The 21,854-nt window shown below is 39.4% G+C and overlaps 1 protein-coding gene across 4 annotated transcripts in view; it reads right to left on the bottom strand.

Moving 5' to 3' along the window:
• The window catches only part of COL4A5 (collagen type IV alpha 5 chain), a 3,591,008-nt gene that overhangs the window by 1,374,220 nt on the left and 2,194,934 nt on the right, over positions 1-21,854 (bottom strand). For all 4 annotated transcript variants that reach the window (XM_044057208.1, XM_044057205.1, XM_044057207.1 and 1 more), the window contains exons 24-25: positions 13,664-13,734; positions 13,334-13,525 (exon numbers count right to left, since the gene is read on the bottom strand). In XM_044057208.1, the coding sequence (XP_043913143.1) occupies positions 13,334-13,525; positions 13,664-13,734 (263 nt within the window). The remainder of the gene's footprint in view (positions 1-13,333; positions 13,526-13,663; positions 13,735-21,854) is intronic.

The following is a 21,854-nucleotide window of genomic DNA, read 5'->3' on the forward strand; positions in this document are numbered from 1 at the left end:
TCATTGTTGTATGATTGGTCATCTGGTTTTAATGGGACTAATTTTATGCTTGTTACCATGGATGTCACATCACTGTTCACAGTGATTCCGACTGGTATAGTTATTGAATTTGTTAGGCTCTTTGTCTGAACACTCTGGGTACAGTACTACACATATACAACTCTTATGCACTTTAATTGAGATTATATTAAGAGCATAATGTTTTTGTGTTCGAAGATCAGCCTCTTTCTACAAAAAGTTGGGGTTGCCATGAGCACACTGCGTGCCAATAGCTATGCTAATTTAGTATTGGCTTATTGGGAAACTCTATATGTGCTGGCTGACCAAAATACATTTTGTCGGTTCATCCCCTTTTATACTCGTTTTGTGGATGACTTATTCTTTACTTGGGTCCACAAGATATGCTGACAGATTTTGGGGAGTATTTATATAGTACCACAAGCTTCCTTAATTTTACTGTAAAATACTCAAATGAGATGATAAACGTCTTAGATGTTAAGATTTACAGAACGTACACAGGACTAAGCACGACTATATGCAAGAAGCCTTGTAAGTAAAGTAAATATTTTACATAGATGGAGCATATATCCACATTTTGTTCACAGAAATGTGTTGAAAGGACAGTTCTATAGACTATAAAGGCTGTGTCATAATAATGGTGATATGTTAGAATCGTTTGCTCAGCACAGAAAAGATTTTTTATTAAGAGGCTATACAGAAGAAGAGATTGATGTAGCACAGAAGGAAGTTCTAAGGCATAAGTCAGAATCTGCTAGACCTTATTTTTCTGCTAGAAATGATGTTGCATCTATGCCTAATGTAGACATTAACAAGGTTACGCTCTTCCTTACTTAATCTAATGACATCGATGTTGTCTGCAATATAGTGAAAAAGAATTGGCATATTCTCACTGCTGGTGAGAAATATAAAAGTTTGTTGGGTGCAACTCCTAATTTTTGCTTTAAGAACAATCAGTCGCTGAAAGAGTTATTGTGGTATAAACCTGCAAGGAGTAAAAATGTGCTGTCATCAAGTAGGAAAAGGACATATCCATGTAAATCTTGTAACGTGTAAATATGTGAATAGTACTAATAGCTACAAGAATAAAGTGACTGGGCATATTTACCAATTTAACTTTTTTGCAGACTGTAACAGCAAAAATGTAATGTATCTTGCTGTCTGCAAGATTTGTGAATGCTGCTATGTTGGTAAAATGAATAGGGCCCAAAGGGACAGGATACGTGAGCACAATAACTATATTTCAAGAAAGATATCAGAAATGTCCATGCTAGACATGCTGCAGCCACTGACCCTTCTCATAAATTTATGTTCCTAGTATTAGAGCTGAATAAACTGAACAATAGGAGAGGTGACATTAAAACAAAAACTGAGTGTGCAGAAACAAAATGTATCTTAGAACTGCATGTTGACTGCGGGAAAAGCTTAAATAGTTCTGTACCTTTAAGACTTGTGCTGAGGTCTAGAGCTGTAGCTCACCCTGATTTGTGAGTACTTAAGGAATGTTTTAACTGCAGTAAGTTAGATCTGAGGAAACGCCTGTGGTAGATGCGAAAGCGCTCATCTTCTCTTTGTTTTTAACATTTGTTTTAATAAACAGAATTTAAGTGGTAATCTCTGACGTGTCTGCTGGATATACTTGTTTTGTGCAATCTGATTTTTTTTCTGGTTCATCCAACTTTGTCCTAATATCTTGTTTATTCTTACTATCTTAGTTTCTTCTTTGCAAGCATCCCAGCAATATACTTACTAGTGAATAACTGAATTTCACTCAAGTTGATAATATAAGATCATAGGAAGTTACTAGGCTAATGGCCCTAGGGTCCTTACAAGCCTAACCAAGTTCTACCCTTATTTTCATGATCAGCATCTATTGCCCCTGTCCAAGAGGGACACAGGTGGAACCCCCAGGGTGAATTTACGGTTACCCATTCAGTCATCCAGATTGCATCTGAAGAGGGCCAATGAGGTGCTGTGTTTGACATGAAGTGGGGGGTCTGTTCCAAAGGTGTGGTAACCTCTGGGAGACAAATCTGTCCCTCCAGCAGGTTCTATTAATGACAAATACCAGGTTACAGTCTTTAGAGCAAGTAACCCATGTACCATCTAACTTACTGATATGCAGCATTTTCAGTACAGCAGGGTCAGAGACTGCCTTATATGCAAGGCAGAGATCATGTCTGAGTAGTCTGTATGAAGCAGAATAAAATGACAGTGATTTCAGACAATCTATGTAGGACAGATTTTGAAGATCTTGAATTTTCCTTTTGAGGAAGCTTTGTGGTCTGTCCAATTGATGCATGTGCTTGGAAAGGTACATACCAAAATGGGCCCTATACTCAATTATTGGCCTGATGAGGGAAGAGTACAGGGAGGTTATAACTTTTTTTTTTTCTGGAGGCAATGCCCTTACTTATGAGATGAGCAATACAGAATGCCCTTCTTACCACTGTGGAGACATGGTGATCAAAAGTAAGTTTGCTGTCAACCTGTGTGCCCAGGTCTCTCACCACTGAGTGCATACTTAGGGTGTTACTATTGATATGGTAGTTAGTAGGAACATTGCTCTTACTGAAAGAAATAACATTTTTTTTGCATTGAGTTTAAGGCCATGACTTTGCACCAATCATTTGTTTGTGTAAGACCTTTTTGTAGGATGTTGACATCATTTAGAAATTCTATGGCCACTCCCAGTTTTCAGTAATCACCAAACTTTGCCAGCCAGAGACCTGTAGTTTTTGCTTGTACTTTAGAAAAATAGATTCCAAACAGCAGAGGTCCAAGGACTGATCCCTGTGGAAAACCACTGGTTACAGATCTGCTGTTGGAGGCGGATTCCCCTATTTTGACTATACGTGTTCTAACAGTGGGCCAGTTAGTGACCCATCTAATGATACAAGGGTTGATACCTAGCTGGCTGAGTTTGTCAATGATGCCTGAGTGGGGGGATAGTGTTAAAAGCCTTGGCTAAGTGTAGGTAGTCTCTATGCACAGATTTCCCCTCATCCAGGGCCTTGGTGACAGTCCCGCAGAAGTCCACCAGGTTTAACAGGCATGACCTCCCTTTGACAAATCTAAGTTGAGTAGGGTCAAGTGTTTGGAGATTACATTTATCTTTGTTGATAAGGTCCATGATTATTCACTCCATGGCCTTGCAGATAAGGCTAGTCAGGCTAATAAGTCTGTAGTTCCTGGGGGTCAGGGGAAGCACCACCTTTGTGCAAGGGAATAATGGTGTCTGTTTTCCATTCAGCTGGTACAAAGCTGGTGCTTAGATTATGGCTGAAAGGAGTACCCAACGGTGTTGCTAATTCTTGTTGGTGCCCATGATACAACCTGGGACATTATCAGGTCCTATAGCTGCTGTGTTTTTGGCCTTAGAGAGGGCGTATATGACCTCCTCTTTAGAGACACAAGGTAAGGGACAGGCAGTAGGGATGTCATGGGATACGTGTGGCGAGGACAGAGAGAATGAAGTTTACACAGAACCTGTTAGCCAACAGGTTAACTATGTCCACAGGTTCAGTATATATGGTATCATTAACTACCAGTTCGGCACAAATCTGGGCTTTTCCTTTTAGTCTACAGATGTAACTAAAGAATGCCTTATGGTTATCCTTAGTTGAGGAAGCTAATTTGGATTTGTAGTTTGCTTCAGAGAACTTCACAAGAAGTCTTATTTGCTTGTTTAAGCTGAGGAGGGGGTGTTTCCTGTTTAGGGCTCACTCCCTCTTACTCTTAGCAATTTCTTTCTCTTATTGTAAAGCCTATTAATGGCAGCTGTCCACTAGGTAGGTTTAGTCTTCCTTGAGGAGCTTGTTTTGGTCCTAATTGGTACAGCAGAGTCAGTGCAGTTATGCAGATGTTTGTACAAAGTATTGGTGTAGAGCTCAGCAAAACTGCCAGTTCCATCTAAAGGGGGAGGTGCAGTGAAGCTATTTATACCATCCCGTAAGAAGTTACAATCTGCTTTAGAGAAGTTTTTTAGTTTAATTGCTGCTAGGGGGAAGTCAGGTGTGATAGTTACTTCAACTGAGACTGATTTGTGGTCAGATCTCACAAGGGAAGATCTCACAGTGGGGGTGCTACAGTGGTCTCCCATATTGGTAAGCACCAGATCCGGGATGTTGGCACCCCTTGTGGGGGTGTCAACCAGCTGGTCCAGAGCACTGGAGTTAATGAAGTCGAGGAACCTTTGGGCAAGTGAGTCTGAGCATGAGTAATTTACCCAGTGAATGGAGAACCACACCAACAGACTCAAAAAACATGTTTATTTCATCATGGTTTGGTGTTTTCTACATGTTAACACCACTCTGGGACTATTTATAGGTTTTTAAATATTTTTATATGCAATTTCTGAGTCTGACCACATGGGGTCTGGCATCTTGAAGTAATTCTGTTTGTTTAGTCTGCCTCTGTGTATCCCACAATGCAGTGTTTGTCGGTAAAAAATTACATCACACAGGCATCTTTCTTCTTAAAGCTCCGGTCACTGCATTAATTTTACATACATACACTGCTGTCTTACAGTCAGTTTTAAATAACATTTTATGCTGTTCAGTGACTACTTAAAACACAAACAGTGCAAATTCCACAGAACAGACCTTCAAAGTGCTTTTTACCACTGCTTCTGTTTAGAACGGCTAAACTGCAGTCTTTTGTGAAACCTAAATTGTACTACTTTGACTCATCTCCCATCCTCCTGCACACCTAACTTCCCTAGCTGTCAAAGTGCTTAAGGTAATTTGAGCTGTTACCGGCTGTGATTAACAGCTCACAGCAGGAGACTTGACTTGTACTGTTTCCTTGTTCTAGCCTTTACTTTCTGTTTGGGTAGGGGAAAGACCAGGGAGCTGTGACATCACAGCATGGTTAGGTTTTTAGGATGGTAACGGTGATGTCAGTTTGGGGAGGGAAATGGCCAGAAAACTACCTGTATTCAGTGGCCTTGATGATATCATTGAATTGGAGACTGTGACAGGGCAGGACAAAAGTTTTTTGAAAGTGAAACCACCACAGTACAGTAAGGTACTGTTATAGTGGAGAGAAAAAGTCAATTTAAAATATTTTAAATGCTGTATTGTTTTGTTCATAACAGGGACAGTAAACAAGGAGAAAAAAGGCAGAGAAGTTGAGCATTTAATAATAGGATCCCATTTTGTCCTTTAAAGTCACCCAAAACATGGTGTTTGGATGTATCTTGAGAGTCAAGTAGATCCAAATAGACAGATTGGTTGTCCTGATTCACGGAGGGGATCCTGTAGCTGGCATTGACTTGAATATGTGTCCTATCAACAGTTAATTGCACCTGAAGTATCTCCAGGGAATCATACTGTTTAACCAATCTAGAGGTGTATTTATCTTTAATGAATATTGATACACTGCCTCCTTTATTTTTCATGCCTTCGGTTTGTGGTCTGAATATGTGGAAGGAGGTGTATCTGGTATGGCTGGGGTGCTATCCACAGCCTTGAACCAGGTCTCTGTGACTGCACAAATGTCTGCATCTTCCAAGGCAAGGACAACTTCCAGTGAGTGCAGTTTCATGTTAAGACTCCTAGCATTTAGCAGCATAATCTTGAGGTTGTTTTTAGATGGGAGTTTTTTGTTGGGAATTTTGTCCATAAGACACTGCCTAAGAAAGGCACTATGGGGCTGGCAAGAGCCTTAGCCAGTAGCCAAAATCCCAGGGGTAAGTGATGAATACCATCTCTGGCAAAGCATCAAGGTCTGTTGATCATGTTATCCTGGGTTGACAGATACTGCATTCCCTTACAGTGACACCAGAAATTAGACCAATTATTGAAGTCAATCATTTTTTGTTTATAACTAGGCATCATCCTAGGTGAAGATAAATGCTGCTTAAGGCTAGGGACATACCTGCCTGACAACACACAATCTGGGAGCTCAGTCATGTCTCCCTTCATATAGTCCAGAGTGGTATGTCTCAAGACGTTTACAACAACATGGACTATAAAAAAAAGGCTAGAAATCCGTTCCAAGTCACAGCATGAAGAATGCACTGGCACAGTAACAGTTCACCGAAGTGTCTCTTTATTAACCACAATATTATAAAGGTTAAGCGCTTTCATCTATTTAAAATAGACTTCATCAGAACACTGCTTTTAAAATCCACTCAGTTTAAATATGTTTACGAACCAATCACCTACATTTCTCAATTAATTACAGTTAGAACCTTAAAGTGCACAGTTCATATTTCCCTTACCTAATACAAATGAATCTTGAAAACTGAATAAATAATTTCATTAAAATCTTAAAAAATATATTTAATAAAAAATATACAATTTCGCAAAGCCCTATGTTTCATCCTGGATGTGTGACTCTTATAATTAAACATATAAATAAGTTCTCTAATCCATCCTAGTTAGTAATAAAGTATATGTACTTATGTAAAAAATAAATATATATATGAATTAAAAACATAATACCAATGACCATAGATCTATCTAATATTCTCTAATATGGGTTTGATAGATATGTGTTCATTAATACCAGGGTACGCGGAGGCATTTAATTTAATCTGGCATCTAGCCTCCTTCTCCCCTAATTTTTTCTTTATACTACCCCCCTGGGGTTACCTTTAATTATTTCTAATATGCCAAAATGGAAAGCTGCCAGGTTTTACTTGCATCCAAATGCCTCCATAAAGCATTGTTTTTGTCCTTCTTTTTCATGCTGTAACAGTGGTCATATATTCTATTTCTCAGACACCTATCTGTCTTTCCTACGTAAAAACAAGGACAGTTAGTGCATTTTGCTAAGTATACTAGATGTTTGGTCCTGCAGTTGCCCTTTTGGAATTTGACCACTGTCATATTAACATCCTCTAATTTAAGTGAGGAGGTATTTATAATTAAACTACAATGGTTACAGGTACCACATCTTGTGGTACCTCTCACTACCTCCTGGATGTTGTTCGTTATTTTTTTCTTTTCCAGCTCAAATTTCATATTTTTTCCATTTCTTGATACAAACTTAGGTTTATCCCCCACTACCTTGAATACATTGCTGTCAGTTTTTAAAATATTCCAATTCTTCAAAATAATTTTTTTAATATCACTACTATGGGGTGCAAATTGCAGGACACATGCCTTAGTGTACTCATTGGTGTTTTGATCATCCTTATCACTGGTTCCACCTCCTCTTTTACTGGGTCCACTGCCAATGAGTAGCTTATATTTTTTCCCCCATTCTTTCTTCACATATTCTACAATATCTGTCACCATCACCAGGAGGTATCCCCTACTTTTAAACAAATCTCCTATGAAGTCTAATTCAACTATCAAATCTGAATACTCTGAGGTCATTCTAGCCACCCTAATACATTGACCTTTTATAATACTCCTTTTTTGACCACACGGATGGCAACTAGAATATTGTAAGTATGAATTACTAAAGGTGTCTTTTCTAAAGACATTAGATTTAAATTTCCCCTTTTCTACAGTTATGCGAGTATCCAAATAGGAAATTGATTTGCTCTCGACGTTAAAGGTGAACTTTAAATAGCTAGTCCTAGTGTTTAGATGTTCTTTGAACTCATTTAACTCTTTTATGTCCCCTTTCCAAATTAAAAAGATATCGTCCAAAAATCTAAGGTAGCATATCATTTTATTATACCAATCGGTTTGAAAAATATATTCGGTTTCCCAATCTAATAAAAACAAGTTTGCAAAAATGGGGGCGCAAGCCGCCCCCACGGCTACCCCTTTTCTTTGTATATAATATTCACCTTCATACATAATGTAATTATGCGTTAAGACTATATCCATGAATTCCAATATAAGGGATGTTCTGTCTCATGTCAAGTCACTATAATTCCTAATACTATTACTAAACCTTGTCAATCCCTCTTGTTGAGGTATACTCGAAAATAGATCGACTACATCTATAGTGACTAGCCTCAAGTCATTTGTAACCATATCTGGCTGTAGTCTCCCCAAGAAGTCCCATGAATCAAGTCACTATAATTCCTAATACTATTACTAAACCTTGTCACTCCCTCTTGTTGAGGTATACTCGAAAGTAGATCGACTACATCTATAGTGACTAGCCTCAAGTCATTTGTAACCATATCTGGCTGTAGTCTCCCCAAGAAGTCCCATGAATCAATCACAATATGCATAATTTTACTATATATAGGCTTCAGCCATGTATCAATTACCTTCCCAAAAGGAAAGGTCTTTGATTTATTTCCAGAAATTATGGGTCGAAAAGGGGGATCGCCCAAATCCTTATGCACTTTGGGAATCCCCACAATAGTGCTAATGATAGGATGTTCAGCTTTTAAAAATTCATACAAATCTGTATCAGTTCTATTATCCAATAATAAGTCTTCCAAAAACATATCAATTTTATGGTGTCCAATGTTAACTTCATTGATAGATGATATTGCATAATTTCCCGAATTTAGTAAAATACTATTAATTTTATTTACATATTCTTTGGTATCATAGATTACTGCCCCTCCCCCTTTGTCGGGTTTCATAATCCTTATACTTTTATTATTTTGAATTTCTTTCAATATTGTGAGTTCATTTCTACTCAAATTGTGGTTACTTTTAAATAGTCTTCCTTTCTTTCCATATTCATATATTTCATCACTTACCAATTTTTCATAAGTGGCAAGGGTGTTATTCAAAGGGGGTGTAAATACACTTTTCTTTTTAAACACCCAACTGTCCGTACCCTTCTTACCATTAAAAAATACAGCTAAATTAAGTTTCCTAACGTATTTTTTTTAAATCCACAATGTAGTCTACTACACTAGTATCATTATTAGGAACTAATTTCATCCCTTTGGAAAGTAACGAAAAATGTTCGCCCTTGAGTTCAATATTTGTGTAGTTATAAATGTTAACATGGACTAAACAGAGTCATAACAGTACTGATTGTGACATATTCCTTATCCAGCTTAGTGGAGAGACATTTGTGTCTCGCGATGGAATCACCTATGATTAATATGTTTGGTTTTGTGTTTTGCCTTAAGGGCTTGAAAAATGTCCGGCTGTTGTCTCAGTTTCTTTTTTCACACTGGGAAAGCTGGAGTTAAGTTGTTGATCAGTGTGCAGGCTTTTTGGAAGTCCAGTTCCATTTAATCTGGAATGTCAACACTTTGAGCTTTTGAATGATTTGGAACTTGGGTCCTCGTGTTGCCTTTTTTCATAGTACCAGAAACAGTCTGGAGTAGAAGTCTGGGTTTTCTTCTTCTCTAGGTACTCTTTCTATAATTCCTTATTCCAGTAGATCTCTTAGCAGAGGAGTCACAAGTCTGAGCTGATCTTTTGGAAAGAGGGAAATCCTCTGAAACATGACACTTCATGAAATTAAAGTTTGTAGCTTTGAAGATGATGACTCAGGCCCCTCTGGTCCTGAGTAATGTTTTTCTAATGTTGCACCAAAAGGCTAATGTCCACCTATTCCTTCTGAGTTGGGATTAAGAGGCCAATTGGGGTAACATATGGGCTAGTGTGAGCTATGAGGTAGGGAGTTGAGAGGCTGCTCAGCTGAGTCATGGCTGTTCCCTCTGGAAGTCAAGATCCTGGTGATCCTCAAGGTTCTCTTTTAGTTTTGCTTACCATTTCTTTCTAAATTTGCTCTTTCTTTTTTACCTAACCAAATCTTGTCTTGTCTAGTACATAATGACGAAGATTTAGCTAAGTAGTTTCTGCTGAATTTTGGTGGCTGGTTATGAAAAGGCTGCTTTACTGACCGCATGATTTTGTCTTTTCCTCCAGTCTCTTGAAGGAGCTTTCAGTAGAGACCCAAAAGAAAAGAAGAGATCCATGTCCAAAGGAACAATTAAAAGCTCTGTTTTTAAATGGCCTTCTGTCTTCAGTTATTCGTGTCTTCAAATAACAGGCCCAGAGGCTACTGCTACATATGATGCATCCATACCATAATATCCATGTTTTTAGTGTGATTGGCCAACTGTGCAGAAAGGTCACATAACCCAAGCAGCTCTTGTTTGAGACATTGATTTACGATCCCTTGGGAACATGACATCTCACCTCAGGTACTGCTGGTGAACATAAAATAACTGAAATACATGTGCCAAAACTTCATTTGTCAAATGTGGAGTTTGCCTCTTTCTCCACTATTGTATAATCTCAAAGTTTATACATTATATATATACACGTACATATACAGTGGATATAAAAAGTTTACACACCCCTGTTAAAATGTCAGGTTTTTGTGAAATAAAAAAAAATGAGACCACAATAAATCATTTCAAAACTTTCCCCATCTTTGATGTGACCTATATCCTGCACAATTCAATTGAAAAACAAACAAATCTGTTAGGGGAAAAAATATAAAAAAAAATGTGTGCACACCCTTACACTAATACTTTGTTGAAGCACCTTTTGCTTTAATTACAGCATTCAGTCTTCTTGGGTACACACCCGCGATCAATTAAAGAGACACTGATTAACCCCAAATAAAGTTCAGCTGTCCTAATAGGATTTTCCTGACATTTACTCTGGTGCCTGCTAGAGCAAAAGCCACAGTTTTCAGACAGCTCATAAAGCATCAAAGGTATTTCATTGTTGAAAGGTGTCAGTCAGGAGAAGGGTACAAAAAAATTTCCACAGCATTGGATATACCATGGAACACAGTGAAGTCAGTCATCAAAAAGTGGAGAAAATATGGGATAACAGTGACGTTGCAAAGAACTGGACGTCCCACCAAAATTAATGAAAAGACAAGATGAAAACTGGTCAGGAAGGCTGCCAAGAGACCTACAGAAACACTGAAGGAGCTGCAGGAATTTCTGCCAAGTACTGGTTGTCTACTACATGTGGCAACAATCTCCCATACTCTCCATATGTCTGGGCTATGGGGTAGGGTTGCAAGACAGAAGCCTTTTCTTGCACAGAAATACATCCAGGCCCATATAACATTTGCAAAACAATACATTGTCTTCCAAATCATGTGGGAAAATGTGTTATGGTCTGATGAGGCCAAGGTTTAACTTTTTGGCCACAATTCCAAAAGGTACATTTGGTGCAAAAACAACACTTCACATCACCAAAAGATCACCATCCCCATGGTGAAGCATGGTGGTGGCAGTATCATGTTTTGGGGTTGCTTTTCTTCAGCTGGAACTGGGACTTTAGTCAAGGTGGAGGGTATTATGAGCAGTTCCAAATACCAGTCACTTTTGGCCCAAAACTTCAGGTGTCTGCTACAAAGCTGAAGATGATGAGAAATTTCACCTTTCAACATGACAATGATCCCAAACATACATTCAGATCAACAAAAGAATGGCTTCACCAGAAGAAAATTAAAGTTTTTGGAATGTCCTAGCCAGAGCCCAGACCTAAATCCAATAGAAAATCTGTGGGGTGACCTGAAGAGGGCTGTGCACAAGAGATGCCTTTGGAATCTGACAGATTTGGAGTGCTTTTGCAAGGAAGAGTGGACAAATATTACCAAGTCAAGATGTGCCATGCTAACAGACTCCTATCCAAGAAGACTGAATATTGTAATTAAATCAAAAGGTGCTTCAGCAAAGTATTAGTTTGTGTGTGCACATGTATGCAACCAGCTTACTGTACACTTTTTATTTATTTATATTTTTCCTAAACATATTTGTTTTTCAATTGAATTGTACAGTTTATAGGTCACATTAAAGGTGGGAAAAGTTTTGAAATTATTTATTGTCGTCTCATTTTTTTATATCACAAAATCCTGGCATTTTAACAGGCGTGTGTAAACTTTTTATGTCCACTGTATATACAAGTTCAAGGAGTCGGGATGTGTTCCCCCACATGGGGGTGTTGGGAGGGGCTTGCACTCTTGCAAAAAAAAAAAACTTCCCTCAAAATGTTTGCTGAAGGTAGTTTTGTCAAACTATTTGAAACTACCTTCTGTACGTCAACAAGAATCTGATTCCTCTGTCTTAGCCTTCATCTTGTGCAACAGGAATTGCTAATGAGTATCTATGTTGCACTGGAAGTTTAGTCTACTGATGGACAGTGCAGCATATGTAACAGAGACCTAAACCTTTTTCCCTAATCTGTTGAGTAGTTTAATCTCCCTGTCATTGGGAATGGGGTTGCCCAAGACATTTCAGATATTTCCAGAGCTGACTGCTTTGAATTCAAAACAGACATGAACTCCTGAGCCAGATGAAAAATTTGTTGGGAAGAAGCCTATGAAGTGGAAGGGACCAGTGCACTGACTTCTGTGATTTGTGCGTGACAGCTTTGGATAGTACCATCCTGGAGGTCTCAGGTAGCAGACAAATGGTGAAGACAGTCCATTCTCTGGGAATTTCCACATGAAGATAGACTGTGGGTACCCTGCCCTTCCTTTCTGTAAATAATGACATGAGCTTAAAACACCTAGGCCTTAGCATACGAAGACACAGTACAATCTTCATTCTGGGAAGATGTGTGAAAAGAAGACTACATATACTGACCTGCAGAATGGTCATGCCAAAGGCCATTTGTTTTCACATTCCTCAAACATTTGCTTTGCTTAAGTCTTACATTTACTTTCTTCTGTAATATATGAAGAGCATCTACAACCTGTTTATTTTTTGTTTTGCTACTGTATATCTATCTATGCTACTGTCATTTTTCTTGAATCATGCCTAAATGAGGTCCATTTGAAAAGTCCACCCATCTAATCAGTAAAGCAATAAGTAAGCAAGTAAAATATATATTCAAAAGAGGAGTCCATAATTATCACAGAAATCATCACAAATAATCCAGAAAGGAAGAAACAGTAGAATGAAATTAGCAGAACTGAAAAACCTTGTTAAATTATTCCTTCTAGCTTCTTCTTGGACAACAGAGGCAACCCAACCAAAATAAATACCCGAGTCACTGCAGATATTCAACAACCTTAATCAGTCCCATTTACATTTCTAAAATCTGTTGGTCTGGGGGGCTAACCTGCGTTTCCTAAGTTATAAGGGAAGGAGGACAACATGATGGCTACATTACTAATACGGTCCAAGCAGCAGCAACATTTTCATAACTAGATGCCAACTTTCTTCTTACTTCTACACTTGTTCGGCCAACCATGGAGTGCATATTAGAAGTCAAATCAAGGGGTCAGCAACTGGGCCAAAACCATCACTCATGATAATGGCTTACTGTGGGGTAAAAGCTTTGCACAACTGGCTTTCTGAAGACTGGTTGGGGACACAAATATTCTAATAAAAAAAATCTCCAGGATTCATTGATCATGCCTTTTTAAAAATGTACAAAGTGTTAGAGTAAACACTGACATATTCAATAAGCACCTGATATAAAACATTTACTCAACGAAGGTCAAATTTACTTACGGGCAAACCTTTAGGTCCAGGAGGACCTGGAATTCCATCTCTACCTTTTGGTCCTTCAGTTCCTGGAGGACCTGGAAGACCTGGGAAACCAGGATCACCTTTTTCTCCTTTCATTCCAGGGAGAGGAACAGTATCACCTGCATCACCTTTTGGGCCTTGAGGACCAGGTAGGCCTGCACTTCCAGGAAAACCCTTCAGGAAAATAAGTGGAAAAATCATAACATTCTGATCATGTGTTTAAACACAAACATTTAAAATTACTATTGCCACACAGTTATCTATTCCTTACAGAACTTTACTGAACATAAAAAAAAAAAAAATAGTACTCACCGGAGGACCATCAAATCCAGGATTACCAGGGAAACCAACATCTCCTTTTGGGCCAGGAGGACCTTGAATTCCTGAAAGACATTTGAGGACCATGAGGTACAGCGTTTTTATAACTTCAACAATATTTAATTTGCATTGAGTCAGCTACTACTACTGCAAAAGCACTGCTACTTAGAAGAACCATAAAAGACTTGCACATAGGAAACAGACACCATTGACTCATTACAGCCTAGTGATGCCTGCATATGTTCCTGTATTTGCATCCTACTGATGCCTCAAGGTGCTGAACATAGCCTGCTCTTATTTGCATTAATAATTCCAAAACCATGCTACATACAATCTGTCAAAAGATTTCAAATTAAATCTTACATGATGCGTAACACAACTGCACTGACATTTGACATCTGTCTAGTGCAGCTACAGAGATGTTAATTGCTGTTTATTTACTATTTATACTGTCATATTTTTCATGTTTCTAAATATTTCAACAACAAAGTAACACAACAAGCTGCATAGCCTCATATAAAAGCTCACAGACGGACAGATACTACTGACTGTGTGTGTATAGTTTAAGTATTTACTGAGCTATTGTAAATTGCTTACAAATATTACAATATTTTTACTGCATTATTAAGACTTACAGAATCCAGTTTAAGACCTAGAATCCAATAAACACTACCGCTGTAAAGATTTCTTTGTGCTTGCCATTTACATTTCTTTGCTACCCTTTATGACTCCAAAGATATGAATATTTGTTTGAAATGTGAAGACATAACTTGATTTTGCCATAAATCTCAGGATGCAGTCTTTGGAAGTTAGAGTACACACCTACAGAGCTCTTTTGGTGTGAATGAGTTAAGAAAAAATCATAATGCGATCATTTTAAGATGTTACACGCATGCAGAATCTGCAGTGGTGGTGCTGCGGTAGCATTGTCGCCTGACAGTAAGACGTTGTCCTGTTCGATTCTCAGCTAGTGTCTTCTGCGTGGAGACATGCGTGAATGGGCGTACCTTCGTTGAAGGTTGTGCATCAGGGCCAGCAACTCGGCACGTAAAAATCTACTGCCAATCATTAGCGGACCGGAGTTCCGCTGTGGCAACCCCTAACCAGGAAAAGTCGAAAGACACAACAACAACATGCATGCAGAACAGTTGTGTAAGTAAAACCTGCCATAAATATAGATGTTTTAATACATACCCAAACTGTGCTGGGAACATTGTCCAAGGACTCCTTGACTGTTTATCTACTTCTTCCTCCCATATATACTACTAAACTGTGCTGGGAACATTGTCCAAGGACTCCTTGACTGTTTATCTACTTCTTCCTCCCATGTATGCTACTAAACTATGCTTATCTACTTAAATAGCTTAAGCTACTGTAGCAGTGATCTAATGTTGCACACAGTGCAGTTGTGTAGGTACAAGTTACCGTAACAGTAGAAGTTGTAATAGAGCACTGTTGCAGTGAGCTAATGTTGAACATCATTATTTAATACTCTGGAAAAAATATCAAGGATTTTAATCATCAGTTAACAAGGTAGGCTCAATAAGACAAGTGCCTTTTTTACAGTGGTGATGGGACAGTTGTCTAAGTGACATCTTCTGAATCAAACGTTGTGCAGGTGAAGTCTAAGGGAATCAGAAACAGAAGTAAAGAAGGAAACTCTTGTCAGCTCACAGTCCTATCCTTTATGGATGGTGCAGTGGCATAGTGGTAAGCGTTCTCGCCTCACAGCAAGAGGTACTCCGGATTGATTCTCGCTGGGGTTCCTTCTGTATAGAGTCTGCATGTCCTCCTTGCATTCATATGGGTTTCCTCCGGTTGCTCTTGGTTCCTCCCACGTTACAAAGACATGCATCAGGAGAGTTTCTCCCCGGGCAATTGACTCGTTCCAAGTTGGCCTTTCCCGATAAACAAATCTTAAATAAAATAAATTATGCCAAAATTTCTATCAGTTAGCCAGTCATTAAATTAGACTATGATGCATTTGTAAGACTTGTCTAGGAGACCAGAGACATTTTCAAAGGAAGCACCTACAAAATATTAAAGGCTCAGACTATGGCAAACAAAATATGTAAATTTCCTCAGTACAGTCTAGTAAGTGGTGGGACACTCTACCAAAGCCTAGTGATCATTTTCTATGCTAACGCATTTCAAAATTAATTACATATTTAAGTGTACTGCATGGCTCCAATTAAAATGGTGGCAGTGATTATTGGCCTGCCATGGTCTCGGTCTAATGAACACTAGTCAAGCCATTTGTCCTTAGGGAAAAACATGCATAGCCCAAAGGCTACCTGCACTCTGCACAAACTCACTCGCTCTGTGGAAGTGCTCCTTAGGATATCAGTGTTTAGTAAAACAGTCAAACTGAGTTAATTTAATTCATAGGTATTTACTAGGCCCCCATACATTATCACACACATCACTAAAACTATTCCTTTACTTAGCAATTAATGCTAACCATAACCAAAGTACACTCAGACACAGGATTTCCTGACTACTGTGGCAATGTGATTATCAAAGGACAGACTACTGTCCACCTGGGTCCTCAGGTCTCTTATCACACATTCGGCGTTAAGTAGACTGTCGCCTATGTGGTAGTTCATGGGTACAGAGTTTTTACCAAAAAGGATGACAATGCACTTTTTGGCATTGAGCTTGAGGCCATGGCTCTGACACCAGACATCTGTCTCATTGAGGCCCTTCTGTAGGATGTCCATATCATTTGGGGACTCAACTATGGCTCCTAGTTTGCAGTCATCTGTGAACTTAGTTAGCCAAAGGCCTTCTGTGTTAGCCTGTACTTCAGAGAAGTAGATACCAAACAGGAGAGGTCCCAGGACCGAACCCTGTGGTACTCCACTTGTCACTGGTTTGAAGTCAGATTTGGAGTCTGCAAATTTTACAGTGTGGGTTCTGTCAGTGAGCCATTTGGTAACCCATCTTGTGACGTAGGGATTTATACCTAGTTTAGTGAGTTTAGCTATAATTCCAGAATGGTGGATGGTATTGAAAGCCTTGGCAAGGTCAAGATAGGCTGTGTGAACCAGCTTACCCTCGTCTACAGCTTTGGTGACTGCCTCAAAGAAGTCAATTAGGTTCAGGAGGCATGATCTGCCTTTCACAAACCTGAAATGGGTGGGGTCCAGAGTTTGGAGGTTATTAATGTCTTTGTTTATGAGTTCCATGATGATACATTCCATGGCCTTACAGACCAGGCTAGTCAGGCTAATAGGGCGATAGTTCCCGGGATCAGTGGTGGCTCCCCCTTTGTGGAGTGGGATACTGTTGCTGTGCACCATTCAGTGGGCACAAAGAATCAGTGGCGATTTTGTTTTCGTAGCTAGCTTTGGAGGATCTTATAAGGGATCTCAGCTTCTTACTGAGGCTGGCCAGGGAGCTCCTCCACTCATGGGATTTTGCTCTCTTTTGCCACAGTTTTTTCTTCTGTTGTAGAGTTTGTTTATGGCAGGGGACCACCAGATTGGCTTCCTTTTTTTGGAGGATAGCATCTTGGTTCTGTTATGGATAGCACGATCCATGCACTCATGTAAGTGCTTATAGAGTGCATCTGTGTAGGATTCAGCAGTCGTAACTGTATTGTCCATCTGCATGGGTGTCATGAAGTTCGCCACATCCGTCTTAAGAAGCATGAAGTTGGCTTTGGAGAAATTTTTTACCATGATTTCCTTAATGGGGGTGGGATGTGGATATCTAGGGTGATTAGCTTATGGTCGGATCTGACCAACGAGGAGTTGACCAGGTGTGGAACACCGGTCACTCATGTTGGCAATGACTAGGTCTAGGATACTGTTGCCCCTGGTGGGAGTGTGGATATGTTGATCCTGGGCATTGGAATTTAAGAATTCCAGAAAGCGTTGAGCAAAGGAGTTGGTATACGAGTAGTTTTCCCAGTTAATGGTGGGGTAGTTGAAATTGTCCATTATTAGGGTGTTTGGTTGAACCCAAATATTTTCCAGTATATCAAGAAAACAGGAGTGGGAATACTGGGTCATGGTTGGGGATCTGTAGCAAGCTACAATTTGGATTGCAGTTTTTCCCAGAGTTAGTTGCACATGGATAACCTAGGATGCATTATGCTGAGCAACTAGCTGTTGTAGATATCCTTAATGAATGTGGACACACCTCCACCTTTGGTGTTCCGGTCCAGGTTAGGTGGCCGAAAAGTGTGGTATGAGTTATAGCCTGGTAATGCAGGGGTTCTCTCTGGAGCCTTGAACCAGGCCTCAGTCACTGCACATATATCGATGTTCTCCATTTTAAGGAGTGCCTCGAGGGAGTGCATTTTGAGATTTAGACTTCTAGCACTGATTAGCATTACCCTCAGTTTTTGCTTGCCTGTTCCTGTTACGGTGGTGAATTTGTCATTTGAACCTTGCCTAAAAAAGGCACTATAGGGGCAGCAAGAGCCTTAGCCAGTATCTGGAATCCCAGGGGTGACAGGTGCAGGCCATCTCTGGCAAAGCATTGTGGTCTGTCGACCATGTCGTCCCAGGCAAACAGATACTTGATCCCTTTAGAATGACACCAGAAGATTAGCCAATTGTTGAAGTCACATCATTTTGTCCTTGTACTGCGGTATCATTCTGGGCGATGGCAGGATGCTACTCAGGGCTAGGGTCATACCTGTCTGGGCTACAAGATCGGACAGCTCTTCCATGTCTCTCTTCCTGTAGTCCAGTGAGGTACGTCTCAGATCATTCACACCAACATAGACAATGACAAGTCATATTTGTACTTGTGGAGTGACCTGAGTGCGTGGGTTATGTGGTGGATCCTGGCACCCGACAGGCAGCTGACTGTAACCTTCTCCTTGTTTAGCCTGGTGAGTGGGACATCAGTGTGCCTTACTATAGAGTCACCTATGACTAGTGTGTTGGGTACGTTGTTTTTGCCTTATGGGCTGTGGCACACTGAGTCTGTGGGCTATGTGTCATTTGGGTTGTGTTGAGGGGGTGGAGGTTGCTTGCGTTTTTGGTCTCTGTTGCTTGAGCAGATTATTATTGAGAACCTCCATGAATGTTTTTGTGTTTCTATGTGTGGATTTTGGAGGTGTAGGTTTAGTGGGACTATGTGATGAGTGTGGTGTGGTGCAAGTGTTTACCTTCTCCTCTTGACTGTCAAGTTCAGTCTTGGTTGGAGAGAGCTTTACCTCCAGTTTGGCTAGATAAGTGCATCTCTCACAGGTTGTGGTGTTGGGTGGTAGGAGGAGAGGGCTGTCTGTGTACATGAGGCAATTGCTACATTACCCCAAGATGCCCAGATTCATCAGATAGACAGGAGAGAACACTGGGAGCTGACCCTTGGACATGCCTGAATAAAAAACTACTTTCCTCTAGACAAGTGAGGAAAGTGAGTATGAGCTGTTTTTCTCTAAGCATGTGAGGAAAGTAAGTACAAAAACTGTTTCCCTCTAGGTAAAGAGGAAGGTTGAGTGCTGTAGTAATTTGTAGCTTATTTAGTGCTAACAAGTTCTGAACAAGTGCTGAGCATGAATAAGCAAATTCAAGAGCTAAAACTAAGAATGTGTATCTGGATCTTGTGGTAGATAGGCTACCTAGTGCTTATCTCTTCCACTGATAAGCTAGAATGCTTCCCTCCAGCACAGAAAGGCTTGGGGGGGGGGGGCTCAGAAGCTTACAAACAGTCCTGGATACAGCAAATCTGTATCTGGACTAGACTGGTTACAGGAAAGGTGGGAAATAAGCGCAAACGCAGACTTTTAAACCAAAAAGTTGAAAGAGATGGAAAAACTGCCCAAACGGCCAATAAACTTCAATTTCTGGGTGAGAAACCACTCTTGTGGTAGATAGGCTACCTAGTGCTTACCAGTCCCACTGATAAGCTAGAAGGCTTCCCTCCCACACAGAAAGGCTTGGGGAGCTCAGAAGCTTAAAACAGTCCTGGATACAGCAAATCTGTATCTGAACTAGACTAGTTACAGGAAAGGCAGGAAACAAACTTAGAAATTTTTTTTTTTTTTGGAAAGTGGAAAGGGAGAAAGGAGAAACAGAAGATAATTCAAAATTAAGGACCTACGTGGCTTTCCCTTCACAAATGTTCTCTCTGTATTAGGTAGAGTGAGCTAGTGACACTAGACTGGAATAGAGCTGAACAGATAGGACTGGTAGGAGTGTCTGAAGTCAAAATATGATCTCACTGTACTCGGCTGAGTGAGTAAATGAGACAGACCCAGGAGGAGTGTTTAAACATAAATTTTACAGGAGGGGCGGACAATTCCAAAGCCACCAAGATAAATACCGAAACAAGAACATGGAGGGTGAGCGGGAAACTAACTGCAGAGACAGAGAGAGACCACAGTTCTATGAAACAAATAGAAAAATAAATAACTACAGAGAGAGATAGACACAATATTCAATGAAACAATTAAATAGACAGAAAAATGAAATGCAGTACAATCTTTAACAATGCAAGTTTGTACTCAACTCCGCTAGTAATGCAGTTGATTGTAGTTATGTAGCAGAAGCCAAACAACTGAGGTATTCAGCAGTAATAAATTCAAAGATATGTGACTCATAAATACAGAGAAACCCTCTAGGTGAACAGTTTAACACTGAATAACAATGAAGTGAAACACAATAGCCCCCACTACTGCAGAGACTGAGAGAGACCACAGTATTCTATGAAACAATTAAATAGAAAAATAACTACAGAGAGAGACAGACACAATGCTCAATTAAACAATTAAATAGACAGAAAAATGAAATGCAGTACAATCTTTAACACTGCAAGTTTGCACTGAACTCAGCTAGTAATGGAGTTGATTGTAGGTATGTAGCAGAAATTAAACAACTTGAGGTATTGAGCAGTAATAAATTCAAAGATATGTGACTCACTTATAAATACAGAGAAACCCTCTAGGCTAACAGTTTAACACTGAATATCAGTGAAGTGAAACACAATAGCCCCCACTACTGCATAGAAAGAGAGAGACCATAGTATTCTATAAAACAATTTAATCGAAAAATAAATAACTACAGAGAGACACGGACACAATATTCAATGAAACACTTCAAAACTCAGCTCCATTCCCAACTCACCCAACATTGGAATTGCAGTTGCACTCATCCCACCTAGCCCACTATGCCCCGACTACAAGTTAATCTACCCTATACTGACTACCTAAAATAGTAGCCTCACTCTGAATATAACATAACTTAAAACATTCTATATCTTAAATGTATATACTGTAAATAGCTTAGTAACTGTCCTCTTTACCCTCTCTATTGGCAACTCTTAAACTTTGATGCTATTTAACTAAATCATCCTCACTTCTTATCCTGAATGATGATGCATATACTTCTTATCCTGAATGGTGATGTATACACCCCACCTTCTCTAGTTCTTTACTGTCTGTCTGAAATCCATACTTTTTAAATAATGTACTTTCCACCTACATTCACCCCTCTGTGCAAAAACGTGTTTACAAATAGTTCATAACTATGTTCAAATGAATAACTACAGTCAAATGAATAACAATTGTTGTTTTTATAACCTTACTCTCATCATCTACTTCCTCAGTGCAACTAATCATCTGTTTCAACTTGTCCCAATCCTAGTACAAATGTATGTATGAATATAACATACAAATGTATGTATGCAATACATGTTCCACTTTTTCTGATTGTAGCCTAATAAGTTTTACTATGTAATACATTTTGCTTATTATTACTGTGTATTATGGATATGTAGTAATACTTTATTACTTATTGTTACTGTGTTTTTGGAGCTTTTCTCCCTGGGCCTCCACTGAAAACAGGCTCCTTGAGCCCAGTGGACCTCCCCGGTTATCAAACTGGAAATAAATAAATAAATAATAAATAGAAAAAGGAAATGCAGTACAATAATTAACACTGCAAGTTTGTACTTAACTCGGCTAGTAATGCAGTTGATTGTAGGTATGTAGCAGAAGCTAAACAACTGAGGTATCGAGCAGTAATAATTCATTTCAGTAATTCAAAATTTTCAGTACAAGAGGATCTTACAGTACAATATTTGAAACAACCATATAATTTTTTCTTGCAAACCCTAGTTAGGGCTGCATACACAGTTTGACCTGCAAACGTGCATCTAAATCAGTTTTGAGTCACAGGACATCCAGACCTTCAGGACTTCTGGAGGTAACAGGTCCACAGACTCGCAG

The sequence above is a fragment of the Protopterus annectens genome, chromosome 15.part0 (assembly GCF_019279795.1).
Source record: "Protopterus annectens isolate FY-2018-M chromosome 15.part0, PAN1.0, whole genome shotgun sequence".
NCBI lineage: Eukaryota > Metazoa > Chordata > Ceratodontiformes > Protopteridae > Protopterus > Protopterus annectens.